At 42.5% G+C, this 18,242-nt stretch overlaps 1 protein-coding gene across 1 annotated transcript in view; it reads left to right on the top strand.

The window, feature by feature from the left end:
* The window catches only part of IKKepsilon (I-kappaB kinase epsilon), a 44,210-nt gene extending 28,117 nt beyond the window's left edge, over positions 1 to 16,093 (top strand). The window contains exons 12-16 of the mRNA XM_080270684.1: positions 4,890 to 5,091; positions 7,079 to 7,217; positions 8,911 to 9,097; positions 15,018 to 15,136; positions 15,878 to 16,093. Coding sequence (XP_080126810.1) covers positions 4,890 to 5,091; positions 7,079 to 7,217; positions 8,911 to 9,097; positions 15,018 to 15,136; positions 15,878 to 16,004 — 774 coding nt within the window. The 3' untranslated portion in view covers positions 16,005 to 16,093. The remainder of the gene's footprint in view (positions 1 to 4,889; positions 5,092 to 7,078; positions 7,218 to 8,910; positions 9,098 to 15,017; positions 15,137 to 15,877) is intronic.
* The last annotated feature ends 2,149 nt before the right edge of the window (positions 16,094 to 18,242 follow it).

Here is an 18,242-nt window from a genome sequence, read left to right as displayed (position 1 = left end):
TAGAATAATACATGGATTTGCTTTCTTGCCTAGAATAATACACCAACAATGTGTGTCACTTATAGGAAAACACTGGCTTGCTGTGTTGATTACTGTATAATAAAACACTAACTAGTTATGGGTCACTTAGAATACTAATGTGCTGGTTGTTGAATACAATAAAACACCAACTGGCTGTGTGTCACGTACAATGAAACTGACCTGCTGTGTCATAATAAAACATCGGCTTGCTGTGTGTTGCTCAGAATAAAACACCAACTTACTGTGTGTCACATATGATAAAACACTGGCTTGCTGTGTGTTGCTTCAAATAAGGCACTAACTTGCTGTGTGTCACACCATCATTGTTATTTGCTTTGTGTGTTGTGATATGCTTGTGTGTTCAGACTGTATTCTCATTGGTTAAGGAAACTCCCTGACATCTTTTCTTAAGCTGCTTATTTTGCTTATTACTTCTTGCTGTCCCTCTTAGTGTAGCATAAATGGTTGTAATAGTGCCATGCTCTGCATAGATAATATACAAAAGGACATTAACCAGCCATATCCAATAATAAAGCACTAAGGAAGAGATGCTAGGGAGCCTCCTTAACCTATGAGAATATCCACCTTGGGATTATATGCTAAAGTCATTTAGTCTGGGGACATCTTGCCATCTCCTATAGGTTTTATTCATTTTTGTGTAGACTTTTTGAACTGGTGGGATTAGATGCAACATTAATTAACCATTAAAATACTAGGTGCTTTTTCTGAGTTGTATAAAAATCTTCATGAAAACGCAAGAATAAGCAAAAAAAGACATAACCTGGAATTAAGTGGTTAAGGCTCATACTGCAAAGGTGAAGAGAAATACCCATTTTTTGACAATCATTTATGGAATACCTTTAGTTATTGGATGTCATCAACCAGCATCCCATAGTACACAAAGCAGTCAGCAACAGTACATAGAGGCCAGACTCATTCTGTTTTCATCATATACTTGAGAAATTATTTTAAAAAGTTATGCTTGTCTTCCATGTCACAATTTAAGTTCCTTGAATCATGGTGACATTGATTTTAACTTAATCTTGCTGCTGCCAGGCATTTTTAGTAAGTTTATGAACCACCTCTTGAATTGAAGGAGTTTGATAAGGCAGTATCCAACCTCTTCAGTTTCAAAAGTCTATCCTAAGCTGAATCAAGTCATTAAGGAGGTAGCCAGAATAAAACAAATAAAACTCCCCAGGCTGAGCGGGTTAAGTATACAGCCCATAATTTCACACTGCCATGAAGTTTTTAATGGAAGAATTACACCCACATGGAAATGGTGCTTACTGGCGGTGCTCATCATAGGTCAGGGTTGTGTTCTAAAATATCACACATTTTGTTTACATTGGGTTCTTAAAATTGGGGAAAATAGGCTCAACAGCTTTTTAGATAAATGCTCGAACTTTGTCGTTGGTGATGTCCATGAATGTGTTTCATTATTGTTTTTTCATTAATGTCATTCGGTAGTTATTGCCATTTGGGTGTTATTTTTAGTCTTCTTGAAACAGGTATTCACTAGTTGTGGGAGTGGAGAACACTTGCTTTTGAGGATCTTGAAAGCATCATAATGTTCCCATTGTAAGACTGTTTTAACTGAAAAATGAAACTGTTAACAGAATCGTGCAGGAAATAGCAGTTTAGAAAAATATTAGCAGGTTGTGTAGTTGGTGAGATAGGGTGGGGCCAAGTTCAGGTAAGGAGGTTGCTTCATGTAAATCACTAATAAATGATATCAGTAGAATGGTAGATGAAGATGATGATGTCTTTTTTTTTTTTTTTTTTTTTTTTTTAATGGAACCAGGCCATTTGTACAACTTGAATACCAAGTCATGGTTCTTTATTGTGGATGTGCTGTAGATAGGAGATAGAAACAAAATCATGCATTCATAAGTTTCATTGTTTCGTAGTTAAACCTCCCTCCAGCCTGACTGCACTTTTTTTTTTTTTTTTTTTTTTTTTTTTTTTTTCCCCCTGTTTTCTACTTTTTTTTTTTTTTTTTTTTTTTTTTTTTTTTTTTTTTTTTTTAATGAGCTTGTTCCTCCTACATATCATACACCTTTACATGTCACCATTTTGGCGCTAACATCCACCGTCCATATTGAGTACGTGCTAGGGCTGTCTCGTACAGGACTGGTGTACTGGCATTAGCTGGGGTGTTTTTATGACATGTTGCTGGGTCTTCTGGTAGATCGATAAAATCTGCTTTTTATGGAATTCAATTCTTAAACTGTTCCATGCCCCAGCCGGGATTTGATCCTGGGTCCATTAGGACTGCAGGCTGCCTCTCTACCAATTCAGCCACTGCCTCCCCCCTAGAAAGTTAATGCCTTCAGTGTTATGTTGTGTTTTCTGTTTTACACTTGGTACAACCACACAGTTTTATTCACCTTGAGGGAGGTGGTTTGGTGTGAGGGGGTTAATGAAGGCTAAATCTAACCCCTGCAGTTCAAAAAGTTTCTCCTAAACCAGATGAAATAATCGGGTAGTAGCAAGAGAAAAAAAATGGATAATAGGATTGTGGTGTGGATGTGGATGTGATAGGAAGCGTTATGAGGAACACACTGAGGTGGTTTGGCCATGTGGAGAGGATGGAGGGTGAAAGACTGACGAAGAGAGTGTATGTGAGTGAGATGGAGGGGGGAAGAGGGAGGGGGAGGCTGAGGATGAGATGGAGGGATGGGGTAGAGAGGTATATGAGAGAGGGGGGTGTGAGTTGGGAGCAGGGCAGTGAAATGGCGGGGGACAGGGTGACTTGGAGGCGATTTGTTTGTGGCCACCCCAAACGGGATTGAGGCGTCTGGCAATAGATAGATAGATTAAACAAGTGTCATATGTTCTTCCTATTGTGTCTTACAGTACTATTTTTAATTATGCAGTGTATGACAACTGTTCGCCTGTATGGTAAGTCACTACCGGTAACCACATTTGGGATCTGGTATTTAGGTATCACACTATCAAAGCTCACCAAAGGCTTTTTTATGGGGGAAGGGGCTTTTTTTTCTTTTTCCTTCACAGTGATTTACATTGAGTCGTACATCCAAATGGTATTGACTTATTTAAATCCTAATATCAGCGTAGTGTACTCTAGAAAGTTTTGCACTTTCTATCCATGTTTCTAGATTGTACTTACCCCATCTTTAGATGAGAAAAATGGTTGGGATAATGATGATGACGATATTAAAATGTCCAGTCTAGAAACAAATAGGTAAGGACAAGGTGCTAGGAAGCATCATAAGCGTAAGAAAACAGTTTACAGTACTACCCAAGCTGATGCGCAGTACAACTAGCAGATGTAGTACTGCTTAATTTACAGTGTCATAGCACAATCATAGCCTTCACATCTTGCATGTACTCACTCGCACCTTTATGCAGTTGGTCTTATGCACTGCCACGTTTGAATCTGTGTCAGACCTGCAGAATTGTACCACATTAAGTGGAATTTTATTATTTAAGGAAGTTCCAGATACCATTTGCTTTTATGGAATATATAACTCATTTTGCACTGTCCTCTGCCAGTTACCAGCATACCTTTATAGACTGGTTATAATTGTCAGGTTTAGAATAGGCAGAACAGTGAAGTAACCTGTCTGTCTGTTTATTATCATTCTATTAATGTGTCTATAATTGTGTGGTGCAGGAGGGATGCCTACTTGCGGTGATGCTGATACACCCAGACAGAGTACCTACCTCCTCATCTTCCAGGAGGAAGATGGTGAACTCTGGCACTAGTTTCCTGACGTTCACTAGGTTTATGTCCAGATGAGCCTGGGGTTGCAACCACTGCTAGTACGCATACACTGTCTCTGTCTGTCTTTCTGTCTATCTATCTATCTATCCTTTTACTTGTCTCAGTCTCTTTGTCTGTTAATCTGTGATAAAAGCTATCTTTCTGTCTCTCTATATCAGTTTGTCTGTGTATCTGTTCCATTGATGCCATGTTCCCTCCCAGGCAGACCTTCACATGACAGAGGAGGTTCATGGCTGCTCTGTCCTTACACGTCTGTGCTCTCATCCATTATTCTTTGATATCTAACTCCCTCACCTGTAAAGTGTCAGTTCTTCTCTACATTGTCATTTGAGGTTTTCCTTTTTGTAACATCACCAATTAATTCACTCTCAAACATTCTCCTCTTCACTCGATCTAGTGTCTGTATGCTCAACCTCCTCAGTCTTGTACATATTTCTGTATTTTATTCATGTGAGTCACGGACAGTTTCATACAACGTGGGACAGACCACAAGTAGTGAATGTAGGCAATAATGCTGTTCACTGTCATGCAGTCATCTTACAGCCTCTGTGCTCAGTCCTTAGTTCCATATCCAGGCTTTCTTGGCACCAACCATTGTCACTTCCTTAGACCCATCTAATCTCCACCTTGTCCTTGTATGTGCTTTCATGAGCAAATTTTTCCTGACAATCCCTTTCTCCTCCAGCAGTGTGTGATACCTTCCATATTTTTCATTCCTCCTCAAATGTCAAAGAGTATCCTTCCTTCCCATACTCATTTTTGTTTTTGTTTTTTAATGCATTTAATTGATGTCACGTAATATTTACTGTAACACTTCCCTCTGTCACGGTCTTCAGGGAAGTGCCAGTATTCTTTTCATTGGAGCAGTATAGGCATTGCAACTGATAATTCTAAACTATCATGACTTCTTCCATATATTTGACAGGGCCAATTGTGGGAACTGACAGACTGACTTGTAAAGCAAAATGGAACTTTAATGAACACGTTGTGTGTACTATTCTGCCAGCTTAATGGAGAAAAAATGTAAAAAAAGGTTAGTGGTAATGAGGTTTAACAGCGAAGAGTAATGCAGAAAAGACAACTTTTAAAAAGAATTAATGTATGTGATACTTTGCAGGTTCGAGATTCCCTGAATGCCATTGTGCCTGTGGTGAGGCAGTTACACGAACGGGTGGTGGGTGGGGGACAGCTGAGACGGCAGTGGCAGACTGGGCGAGGTGGAGTGAGTGGGGTGGACCGAGCACCCAACAAGGCTGCCACATACGTTAACAAGCTAAGAGAGTCTTGGCAACACCTGTTAAGGGATCGCGCTGCCAGGAGTGAGTGCAAGAAGGGAGTGGGGGATAGTGAAGAGGATTGTTGTTGAAAGCTGGATTTACCTTTCTCATGTAATTCATGATCCTTCTTTCAGGATATAGGGAGAGATTTGAGGGACATCTATAAAACCAAGTAGAGCAGCCACCCATTTATATCATTGTTGCTACAGGAAAGTGTCTGTCTTCAGCACTAGTGAAAGGAACATAGTAGAAGATTTAGGAAGCATTGGGAGAAGTGAGGGGGTAAGGGGAATAGAAGATTTATGGCACTGCAAAGAGTGAATGTAATGAAAGAAAGAGAGAGAGGTGGTTGGGAGTGAAGGAATGAGAGGAAGCAGTAGAGGGCAAAGAGAAGTGAATGGAGAGAAATGCTCTCAAGAGTAAATGGAATGATGGGCAGCTGGAGATGTAGTAAATTGTTTTGTAAAGTGAGTGGCATGAGGGGGGGAGAAATGGACAGGAGGGGGTCTTGGAAAGTGCTTCTTGGAGTACTGTAAGTGGAATGAGAGGAAGGGGAGAGAGGGCAGTAGGAGTAGTTGTAGGAAAGAGCTGTGTGGAGCGAGTGGAATATAAGGGAGGGATGGTGGACAGGATAGAGTATAGGAAAGTGATGCCAGGAGTACTGTAAGCGGAGTGAGAGGAAGAGATGAAATGAGAATTGGAGTATTGTGTTAGAAAATGCTGTGAGGTGTTAGAGAAAGAGGGATAGGGGGACACAATACTGTGTAGGGAAAGCCATGTCATGTGTAAGAGGAGTGCTTGGAAGAGGCAGGAGGAAGAGGAGACACAGGAAAGTACTGTGTGGAATGAGGGGGTACAGGGGAGGGAGATGGGAGGAACTATATGAAAGTGGTGTGTGGAATGAGTGGAACAGGTAGAATAGATAGAGAAGAAAAGAATATGCTGGGAAGTGCTGCCTGAGGTACATTGAATGAAAGCAAGAGGGAAAGACAACAAGATGCATACGTTTTCGTTTTCGTTTTCATTTTTAAAGGCTCCAACATGCTTGCATGTGTCAGCCTTGGTCACCTAATGGCGGCTCTCCATGCTGCACGATCCATTGCAGCCTCCCTGTTCTGTCCCTTAACCCTAAGGTCACACTTAATGACCTCGTCCCATGTCTTTCTCGGTCTACCCCTCATAACCCCACCCCCAATATTAACACTTCTCACCTTCCTCACCCAACTATCATCCCCCATCCTCTCCACATGTCCAAACCACCTCAATCTACCTCTCCTCATCACAACACCAATACACTCCAGTCCCATCCTACCTCTCAACTCTTCCATTGTAAACCCAGCCCCTCCAGGCCTTGGACGCAGGGACGCACTGCACATCCGCACTGCACATCCTTGTTATACCTTACGTCAAAGACAAGCTCCAAAATATCACACTTTTTTTTTATACAACCATAAAGTGACAGTGAACCTTCAGTAGGAACTTTTTTTTGCAGTTTACTGTTGACTAAGCAGGAAAAAAAGAAGTTACCAAGGCCATGCTGTATAGATGGTGAGGAATGCCAGTTTTCACTGGGTACTTATTTCATATTTTCCATTTTCTGTCTTTTCCTGCTACTTTTTAAAACCTGATAGATGACAAATTGATTTCATCTGGCTGGTGCATGTGAAATGCATCTGTGAAGAAAACAAAAAAAATTGCAGGTGGCTGGACTTGTGATGTAGAGCCAGGTTTCCAAGGGCTTGAATGATGTGTGAATGATTGGCTCATTTCATTAAGCATGCTGTTCATAGTTCTGCTGTTATGGCACATTTTCTCTTGATGTTTCTAGATCCTGTCTCATTCCATCTCCAGGTGGGGAAAAAGGTTAGGATATTGGTGGTGATGATAATATTTTGCCCACTTTCATACTTCCTTTTTTATTTGTTTCAGAATAATTTCTCATTCTTATATGGGAAAAGAGGTCATGATGATGATGATATAGGTAGTTTACAACCACAGTGGTGCCCATATCATCCTCTTCCTCTTCCAGCACTGACCTTCAATGATGAGCAATTCCACTTACTTGAGAAGATGAAGATGAAAGAGACAGGCAAGAGTCTGGAGAGTTTGCTGGCTACAGTGTCTTCAGCTCTTACACAAACCACAGACACCCTCGCTGACTGGTGCAAGTAAGTCACAATTTTACACTTGGGAAAAGCGTAGCTGTATTCTTGGCATGAAGCAATATGACACCACAGATAGTGGCTATGTCTTTACTCCACATTGGTACACCAGCTTCCATGAGGATGCCATATATCACATGCATGTGATATTTTCTTGTCGGTGCTGTTATCATACATTTACTTAGATGGTAGTAGATAAAACGTCTTGGGACATCACTAACTACATTCATTGTTTAGGTTATCATTGGATCCTCCTTTAGGGATTCCACCCCCTGTCCCCTTGACCCATGGTGTCAGGCGTTTATTTCTGCTGACCTTTTTACCATAATAGCTAAGCTAATATATAGCCAAAAATAAAGAAGTAGGTGTCATAGTGCTCAATAATCCTTCAGCTTCAAGCTGATGGCCTCAGATTGTCGAGGTAGTGCATAGAGTCAGAGAGAGAGCCTTTGGAAGTGAGGTAATATTTCGTGTTTTTTGTGGCTGAGGTGCGGTGGCACAAGTAAAGCTTATACTAGCCCTTCAGAGTAAAAAAACACTTTCAGAAAACCACAAAAAACCACAAACACCATTTCGATGTAGGCCTTGAGAAGTGTGGTGTGAGCAGATATTGTGGTCACTATGGCAACGACCTTGAGGCAGGCTGACTAATGTCTCACCAGACACTGGGAACACTGTTTGTGTAGGTCTATCCATGATGAAGGTAAGCAGGTAACAAGCAAGGCTGGGATGCTTGCAGGAGGGTTGCCAGTGTTTGCCTGTGGTGATAATTACCTGCTAAATATTCAAACAATGCCGTGAAACACTAGGTCTTGTATACATGTTACCTGGACGTCTCCAAGAGGTCATCTGCACATGAAACCTGGATGCCATAGGTTAATGCCCTGTAGTCTGAGGAGTTAATGTTTTTTTTTTTTTTTTTTTTTTTTTTTTTCATGCAACCAGATAGTTTCTTTCATCATAAATGATCATTTTAGTAGGGCTATGTGAAGGCTATATTTTAACCACTTCACTTTAGGTGCAACCACTTCTACTAAAGGTGGTAAAGAAGGCTCATTTTGACCACACCAGTTCAAAATGTTATTCTAAGTTGAATGAAATTGTTATTACAATGATAGTGTGAAAACATGCCATCATTAGACTGAATGGGGTGAGACAGTATTTTTGTAATGCACTATTGACTTAATTACAAAAAGAATGTCGAAGAAGGTGATTTATAACTATGGCTGGCTGTATGATCAGTCCTGTTTTGTCTGGATCATTTATTCATCCCAGCTTGGAGAAATTATGACACTTCTTTTTCAGCTATTTATTTCATACATTGCACCGACTGTGATTGGTTTACCTTCATGTAGTGGAACTGGGCTGCTCACAAATATGAATACTGAATTCAGGTTTGTGAAATATGATGAGCCATACTTATGCAGTAGGAATAATTTTCTTTGGTTACTAATCAGATCAGCCCTCCAGTCTGACAACACTTGGCCAGCAGCTGGGCTGAGAAGGGTTTGAAATCTTTGTCAGGTAAAAACAAACTGACAGTAGTTTGTTTCATGATGCTGATGTCTCTGTAATGTTGATGTACAGTAGATTGGTAACTTCAATGTGCCATATGCTAAAATAAATTGATTAGATATAGATGCTAAGGAGCCTGCTTTACTGATGAGAATATGGTCCTAAGTTGTTGTCTTACCTACAGAGTGGCACAGGTGCAGCGTGTTCAGGCGGAGATTGAACAAGCGGACGTTGAGAAGCACGAGAACCTTGTTGCTGGGTTCCGAGCGGCGTTAACAGACACAGAGGAGCATTACCACCAGACCCTGTCACAGATACTGGCTGCTATCAAGGACCGCAGGCTTCAGGACCATGCCAGGCTACTCACACAGGCTAGTCCCTTAGTTTTGTACCTGATAATGAGCCCCTTGAGTTCAGATGATGACATTCATTTTAATTTGTTTTTGCTACTGCTTAACTGTAATATTCAGCTTACAGGACATCTTGGAGTGAAGGGGATACTGAAAGCTGTATCTAACCCCTCCAGTTTGAAAGTTAATAATAAGGTGAATGAAATCATTTTGAGGGGAAAAAAAATTAGATTGAAGGGGTCAAGAATCATAGGCTTCAGGACCACATCAGGCTCCTTATCTAGTGTGAAATGCACAGTATTTTACAGTTTATTTAGGTGGTCATAATTTGTCCACTCTAACTTCACAGAGATTTTAGTTCTTTAGCAGCATATTTGCCATAGTTCAGTAACAAAATGGAGCAGCAATTTGGTATTACATCCTTTCCATAGTTTCATGATTTGTACCATGTTCTATTGTTATGCTGGCCACACATACAGGCAGTTGGCATGATGATTTTATGATGATTGGAATTACCAGGCCAGTCCTTACCTTGTGTTGGGCCCTCGAGTCCAATTGACAGGCAGAATGACTCCACCTCATGGAATTATATCTGGTTATAATTCCGTGTGATACCAGAAGAGGGATTGACATCCTTGGTGCCAGTCGTCTGCTCGTAGGGATGGTCCATGTCAGTCGTATACGTGTACAAACTGTCCATTGCCACTTCTACATAGGGGAACTGAGAACTCTCCTCTGCTCTCTTGACTCCACACACACACAGACGACTGGGGCCTTGATGCCTGTCCTCACTCCAAGCATTAACGACATAAGCGTGTGTGGGCTTTTGACTATGACGCTAGGAACTGATGCTAGTCCACAAATGATAATTATCACACCAGTCGCCTGTGTGTGTGTGTGTGGCTAGCTTTAGTCTCCTTATTGAGAGAAATATTTACCATACCCACTATTTGTCTAGTGTTCTACTGTGTCCACCTAACACTCGGGGCATGTCAGTCACTTTCCTCCCTCCCTGATGCATTATATAAATAAGCATTGTCTGTGGATGGTGAAACATAGCATGCCTGTCTCAGTTCAAGAATACTTGTATGTGCCAGCAGAGACAAGTGAAAAGTAGATGTGAAATAGCAGGTGAACTTTGGTCCTGACTCTACATTTTATTTAGGTGGCTAATCTTATTGTTCACGAAATTGTCTAGCTAACCACCTTTAGTACAATGGCATATTTTTCACTTATACTGAGCCACCACCAGACAGTTTTATTTGAATAGAGTTTAATAGGATATTGATATTGTTTAGTAACCCAGGCAGGTCTGGCCAAGCAGATCCATCAACCGCTGGCAAGCAACCACCTCTGCGGGGCAGTCCCATGCAGTGAACCAGTGTTCCCCTGTGATAGATAGTGCTTCATCAGAGCAGGTGCAGGGAAGAACATGGGGATTTAATTCCTGGATGGTTGCCCCATTTGCATCTCCCCACCAAAGTCAACAGGGGGACCATAGTAGGCTTTACATCACCCCATTATTTGGTTATATGGTAACCACTTAGCATTGGAAATGGCATCCTGGGTTACAGAAAACCATTAAGCTTGTTATTCAGTGTAAAGCCAAGGTTACAGGGGAAAAAAAAAAAGAGAGAGAGAGAGAGAGAATTAGGAAGAGAGGAGGTCAGACAGGAAAAAAAGAGAGAGAGAGAGAGAGAGAGAATTAGGAAGAGAGGAGGTTAGACAGAAAAAAAATTATAAAGACGAAGGAAGAAGTAGGAAGCATTACGTGAAATGAGTGGATGATGGTTGCCACCGCCTAACACCTGTATCAGGCTGTAAAAGGAAGAAAACCTCTGCCGTGTTAAAATGAACGAATTATATAAGACAAGGCTCTTGTTTTTTTTTTTTTTTTTTTTTTTTTTTTTTTTTTTTAAATGGGAGGAAGAAGGAACCAAAGGCCATGAGCCCGCAGTAACAGTTCCCTCCAAGAGAAAAACAAAATACAATAGAGAGCCAAATTCAAGATCCGATCATTTTGAGATGCCTGGACACACTACGTTTGAAAGACTGGAGATCATAGGCAGGAGGAAATACAGACAGAGGGAGACAGTTCCAGAGCTGACCTGTTGCATAAATGAAAGACTGGGAGTAACGGTTAACTCTTGCATTAGAGAGTTGGACAGAAAAGGGATGAGAGTTTGCTGCCAGACGGGTGCTACGCGCCCGTCGTAGAGGTGGAGGAATGCAAGCAAACAGTTCAGAGGAGCAGTGACCATTAAAGTAGCGATAGAAAAGAGATAAAGATGCAACAGTGCGGCGAAGAGACAGAGGTTGAAGGGAGTCAGTAAGAGGAGGAGAGTTAATGAGACGAAAAGCCTTTGACTCCACCCTATTGAGGAGAGCTGTATGTGGGGAGCTCTCCCCACACATGAGAGTTGTACTCACACAGGGGCGGATCAAACCCCTGTATAGAGTCAACAATTGTGCAGGGGTAAAGAAAGAGCGGAGTCGGCTTAGCACACCCAATCTCTTGGAAGCAGATTTTACAAGAGATGTAATATGATCTTTCCAAGATAAGTCCCGAGTAAATGAAACCCCAAGCATGTTCAAGGATGATGCAGGATTAATCTGAATATTATTAAACATTAGTGGGTATACCTGTGGAAGATTTTGTCGGGTTGATAGGTAAGAACTGAGTCTTAGATGCATTAAAGACAACCATATTATTTTTACCCCAGTCAGAGATATGAGCCAAGTCAGACATTAGGTGTGCCATAGCCTCATCCCTTGTTTCTTGAAGTAACTGTTGAGATGGGCGTTGCGGGAACCGAATGGAAAGATGAAGGGTGGAGTCATCAGCGTATGAGTGGATAGGGTTAGATGTACAGCTTAGAAGATCATTGATGAATAAAAGGAAGAGAGTTGGTGATAGGACAGAGCCCTGAGGAACACCACTGTTGATAGATCTAGGAGAAGAACGATGGCCGCCTACGACAGCGGCTATAGAACGACCAGAAAGGAAGCTAGCGATGAAGGCACAGATAGAAGGATAGAAACCGTAGGAGGGCAGTTTGGAAATTAAAGATTTATGCCAGACTCGATCGAAAGCCTTTGAGATGTCAAGTGCAATGGCAAAGCTTTCGCCAAAGTCCCGAAAGGAGGATGACCAGGAGTCTGAAAGGTAGGTGAGAAGATCGCCAGTGGAGCTCCCTGACGGAACCCATACTGACGATCGGAAAGAAGGTTGTGATAGGAAAGATGCCTTAAAATTTTTTTATTAAGAATTGACTCGAAAACTTTTGAAATACAGGACGTTAAAGCAATTGGACGATAGTTGGAGGGTTGGGAGTGATCACCCTTCTTTGGGACTGGCTGAATGAGAGCAAACTTCCAGCAAGAAGGAAAGGTACAAGTTGACAGACAAAGGCGAAATAGTTTGCCTAGGCAGGGTGTAAGCACAGAAGCACAGTTTTTGAGAACAACAGGAGGGACTCCATCAGGCCCATATGCCTTGTTAGTACTGAGGCCAGTAATGGCAGAAATTTTAATGTCAGCCATGAGGAAGTCAGAGGGGGGAAGTGATGGAGGAACAGCACCGGAATCGTCTAAGGTGGAATTGGAGGAGAAAGTCTGTGCGAAGAGATCTGCTTTATCAGTAGAAGAAATAGCTACAGAACCATCAGAGTAGAAAAGAGGAGGGAAGGATGATGAGGTAAAGTTGTTAGAAAGATTTTTGGCAAGGTGCCAGAAGGAGCGAGAAGAATTCGAGTTGGAGAGTTGAGAGCATTTAGTATGGATGAAATTATTTTTAGTAGAGCGAAGAACAGACTTAGCACGATTCCGGGCAGAAACGTAAAGATTATGTGATTCAGGGGTGGGTTGGCTCCGGTACCTTTTGTAGGCCTTCTCCTTGTTGCGGACAGCATTAGAACAAGCGTGATTAAACCAAGGCTTTCTTGCGTTAGTCAAAGGATATGAGAAAGGAATGCATGCTTCCATGCCCGAGAGAATAACCTCCGTAATGCGCAAGGCACACTCAGATGGCTCACGGCCATGGAAGCAATAATCATTCCAGGGAAAATCAAAGAAGTACTGCCTGAGGGCCTCCCAGTCCTAGCAGCTCCAAAATGCCAGAGACGACGTTTCCCTGGAGGGTCCGCAGGCCGTACTGGGAGCGATAGGACAGGTTAAGGTAATAAAGTTGTGATCGGAGGAGCCCAACGGAGAGAAAAGATTAACAGAGTAAGCAGAAGGATTAGTTGTGAGGAAGAGGTCAAGTATGTTGGAGCTCTCTCCAAGGCGGTCAGGGATACGGGTAGGGTGCTGTACAAGCTGCTCTAGGTTATTAAGGATAGAAAAGATGTAGGCTTGTTCACCAGGTGGATCCGTGAAAGGAGAGGAGAGCCAAAGGTGGTGGTGAATATTGAAATCTCCAAGAATGGAGATTTCAGAGAAAGGAGAAATGGACAGAATGTGTTCCATCGTAGAAGTAAGATAGTCGAAGAATTTTTGATAATCAGTAGAATTAGGTGATAAGTAAACAGCACAGATATATTTAGTCAGAGAATGACAGGAAAGCCGAAGCCAGAGAGTGGAGAATTCAGAAGAATCAAGTTCAGGAACACGAGAGCAAGATAAGTCGTTGCGTATGTATACACAACAGCCACCTTTGGCTTTGAAATGAGTATAGAGAAAGTAGGAGGATACAGAAAAGGGTTTGCTGTCAGTTGCCTCAGACAGCTGAGTCTCCGTTAGAAAAAGAAGGTGAGGTTTAGAGGAGGAGAGGTGGTGCTCAACAGAGCGAAAGTTAGATGAAAGGCCGCGAATGTTGCAGAAATGAAGAAGAAGAGAGTCAGACAGTGGTTCCAGGCACCTCGAGTCGTCACCGGGAGAGGGGCAGATGGCGGGGGCATTTATGGTCCCCCCCCCTGGGGACTCCGAGGCTGGGTGAATCAACGCCATTTTTGGTTAATTTTGAATAGGAAGTGTAGTGTGTACTGTGCATGTAGTTTGGTGAAGATAGATAGAGAAATTTGTACTGGAGAGCATGCTGGCCTACTCTCTGTGTAACTGAGACACTGAAAAAGTTCAGCAAAGGGGAATGGTCAGGAACTAGTCCTGAGGGCTGATGAAACGGGAGCTCCAGCACTCCCTGTCATCAGATTTCCATCCACCTCGGGAGTACTGCCCTGCTCGACTGGTGCTACAGTCTACTCCTCAGGAGCCACAGCTCGCAAATACAAGTTTTTTTCCCTTCGGCAAACAAATTTTACATGCAAGTCGCCTTTAGGCGAGGAGAAATTACATCCATTTCAAAACCCAGTAAACTACAAAATAAGTAAATCTCACATAAATGAACAAAAAAGCACATTGTGATCGATTATTAAGTCTTTTCTTGTAGCCATTGTGAATGTTTAAAAGTAGACTGACGAACATTGCTGAGTGTACCCGAACTAAAGCCCGAACTTTCCAGGGATGGTGTGTTTACAACTATTGCGGCTCGTAGTCAGTTTGGCTACTAAAAATTTATTTGGCTCGTAAATCTGACACCTGAGGAGCCGAGTGGCTCGCAACCATTGGCAGTTAGCAAGAGCCCTGTAAGAGTGAAATATTTAAGCGTAAAGAAACTGGCTTAGCTTGGAGCCCTTATGCTCCTGATGGAGCAATAAGGGTTGGTTGATTTGTGGATAGATCATTATAAACAGTTAATTGTATGAGGCACATGTGTGTGGAAAAGTCTGCCTGTTGGGAAGGGTAAGGATGCCAGGGCCTTGAATGGGTAGAAGTTTGTGATCCATTTTACTAGATATGCTGTTAATTAGTTCTCCCACTATTATGTTTTTTATTTCTCCTTGCTTTCTGGACCCTTACCCCACCCATGGTTGAGAAAAGAGGCTGGATGATGATGATGATACATTTTTCTTCTTTATTTTCACCACACCAGGCTGAGGAAGAGGTTGATGATGGCGATGACCTTGAGAAAACAATAACAACAGTGACCACAGCAACAGGGGAATCACAGGACTCGCAAAAGACACGCAAGGACAACATCAACAGGGCCAAGATAAAGATGTCGTCAGTATTGGCTTGGCTTTATTGTTGTCACTTTCCTTCTTGGTAGCAGATAACCATATATATATATATACACTGTACAGTCAGTCCTGTCCCAAAGCCCAGGGTGTGTGTAGTCACCCTTCATATATTACAGTCATCCTTCATTTGGGTCCTGCAGGGGTTATCATCTGAGGGTTGGTTGAGGTTTATTTCTCTCATAATACCACTGCGGTGAGTGAGTCTGGTCATCTCCTCTAATGTTGGGACAAAGTAACCCAGCCCCAGGCTCCTACTCTCCTTGTGGGGTAAAAACAGGATTGGGTAGTGGTGTTGATGAAGAGAATCTAAATATTCCAGAATCATTTGGGAATTGATCTAACCCATACTGATATTTTTCATGCCCCTTACACTAAACTGAATCCCCACACTACTTTTGATGGACTCTGTATGATAGATCTTTTCACACGATACAGCTCTGCACTGCCACCAGACATAATCGATTTATGGCAGGTGCGTAGCTGTGTCCTTAGTGATACCATGAAGTATGAGGTCAGCTATCTTTGTGTAGTAATTGGTTTCATGAACTACGAGAAACCATTTGGCTCATTGCTTAGTGCAAAGTCACCTGAAGGTAGCAGTACAATGAGTGAATGGATGGTGGGCACCCCCACCACTGGGGGTTGCTGGAGTAAATGGGAAAAAAACATCTCCATGGTCAGTGAGGTAATAATATGGCTCTAACCGAATTTCCTCTTGTTACAGGCTGCGTGATATGTATGAGACCCAGGAGGAGGTGATGCGGCTTCTGGAGGAGAATGGCACCATCATTCGACGGTTCCAGCGCCTTGCAGCTCCGCCTTCACCACAGCTGACACCACCAGAACAGTGACACACCACAGGGACCATTAAAGTGATGTGGTGTTAGCAAGAGGTACTTTATGGGTGATAGTAAAAATAATAGTGAAAAGTATAAGTAAGGTTAGGAAAAAGAGGACTTAGCTCAAGACCATCAGGTGTTAGCAAGAGTAACACAACAAGGATTATCTATCTATCTATCTATTGCCAGACGCCTCAATCCCGTTTGGGGTGGCCACAAACAAATCGCCTCCAAGTCGCCCTGTCCCCCGCCATTTCACTCCCCTGCTCCCAAGGAGTATCATTTTCATTATTGTTTTTAAAGGCTCCAACATGCTTGCATGCATCGGCCTTGGTCACCTAATGGCGGCTCTCCATGCTGCTCGATCTCTGGCAGCTTCGCTATTTAGTCCCTTAATCCTGAGATCACACTTGACCTCATCCCAGATCTTTTTCAGTCTGCCTCTTGCTACCCCACCCCCAACATTAACACTTCTCACTTTCTGCAGCATTATGATCCCCCATCTTCTCCACATGCCCAAAACATCTCAATCTACCTCTCCTCATCACAACACCAACACACTTCAGCCCCATCCCACGTCTCAAGTCTTCCATCGTAAACCTAGCCCCCCAGGTCCTGCACTTAAGGATGCACTGCACATCCACCTATATCATTGCCATTTCTTTACATTTGAGCCTGTGAATATCCTCTTCCTTTACTGCTCAGGTCCCACTACCATACAGCATTACACTCCTAACACATGCGGCATACAAAGATTCCTTAGCACAGAGGGAGAGTCCTCTTAGTGTCAAGAGAGGCAGAAGCTCCCTGAACTTCTTCCAGCCACTCCTCACTGTAGCCACAGAGTTACTAGCTCTTGCCCTGCCTCCAGCACATAACGTGTCTCCCAAATAACAAAACTCTTCCATACACTCAAGAGACTCACCAGCAGGTTCATCCATCCATCATTCAATCCTATGCTGCCCCATGATGAACTTAGGAGCCTGGGGCTAGGCAAGTTGGTCCTGACATTTAAGATGAGAGTGACCAGTGTCACTTATCCCTGAATGGCATTACATGAGCAATAAACCCCAACCATCCCTTGGATATAAACCTACACCGGTTCAATCCGACTGGAGTGCCTTAATTTCCCACTAAACCACCAGGCGCCATAATCTGGTTATTTGGTTACCACCCAGCGTAGTAAATGGTTTCCTGGTGTACAGGAAACTATTTGGCTTGTCACTCAGTGCAGAGTCACCCATAGGCAGAAGGAAGAGGAAAGAAAGTCCGAAGAGGGAGTGTAAAGTCACCCATAGGCAGAAGGAAGAGGAAAGAATGAATGAAAGAAAGAAAGAAGAGGAAGGAAGGAAGAGTGGAAAGGGCAGACACCCAGGGCAGCACTACATCAAGTGAGTGGACGGTGAGTGTAAGTAAAAAAATAAATAAATAAAAGTAAAGAGTGAACATTTAGGAAAGACAGGACATTAGGTGTTAGCAAGAGTTGCAGTGAGGCTAGGAAAGGTTTAACAGCAATCCTCTTCTTAATAAATGGATCTTTAATTTAGCTCATATTTTGTTTGTGTTTTTTCTTGGAGAGAACAGTCTTGCAGGCTTTTGGCCTTTGGTTCCTTTGCATTAAAAAAATCAGAATAAGCCAAAGAAGGTAACGCAATCTGATGATAGCAGGAATAGTACAAAACTGTCAGATTTGATAAGGCAGGTTGTAGCAGAATAAGACTGTCTGATAGTGGTTAGAAAAAAATGGGAGCTGTAAAAGGCAAAACAAAAATTTTAACCTTTTCCTAAGCCAGGTAATTTGTGTGATGGTAATAAGAGTTACACAAAACAGTGCAGCTAGGGAAGGTGAGGCAAAAGTTCAGCCCTTTCAGACAGTACATGGGGTCCATACTGAGTGTAATAAAATGGTTTAGTGGTAGCAAGAACTACATCAATGAGTAAGGTGAAGAAAAGCAGGATGGTAATTTTAGCCATATCTTGAACGGAATAAACTGCTCTGGTGTATATTATTGTACTTTACTGAAGGAGAACCAAGAAAACTGTCTCAGAAGTTCAGAATAATGTATCCTTTGTTTCAGAATGTGAAGGAGAAAGTATGTATGGTTGCCAACAAATGGGTGTTGACACGTCTAGCAGTGTCTGGCAAATCCAAAAGCAACTTCCACCCCTCGCCCCACCGTAGAATTTCCGGTATTCTGGGCGAGACATTGATGGAAAAGCTGTAATGATTGGTCAGTAGCAAGTTAAAGT

Source organism: Coenobita brevimanus, chromosome 42, assembly GCF_032717465.1.
Source record: "Coenobita brevimanus isolate Jiangsu-jjx chromosome 42, ASM3271746v2, whole genome shotgun sequence".
NCBI classification, from domain to species: Eukaryota; Metazoa; Arthropoda; class Malacostraca; order Decapoda; family Coenobitidae; genus Coenobita; species Coenobita brevimanus.
Note: the sequence above shows the minus strand (reverse complement) of the source record. Positions and strands in the feature narration are given on the sequence as shown.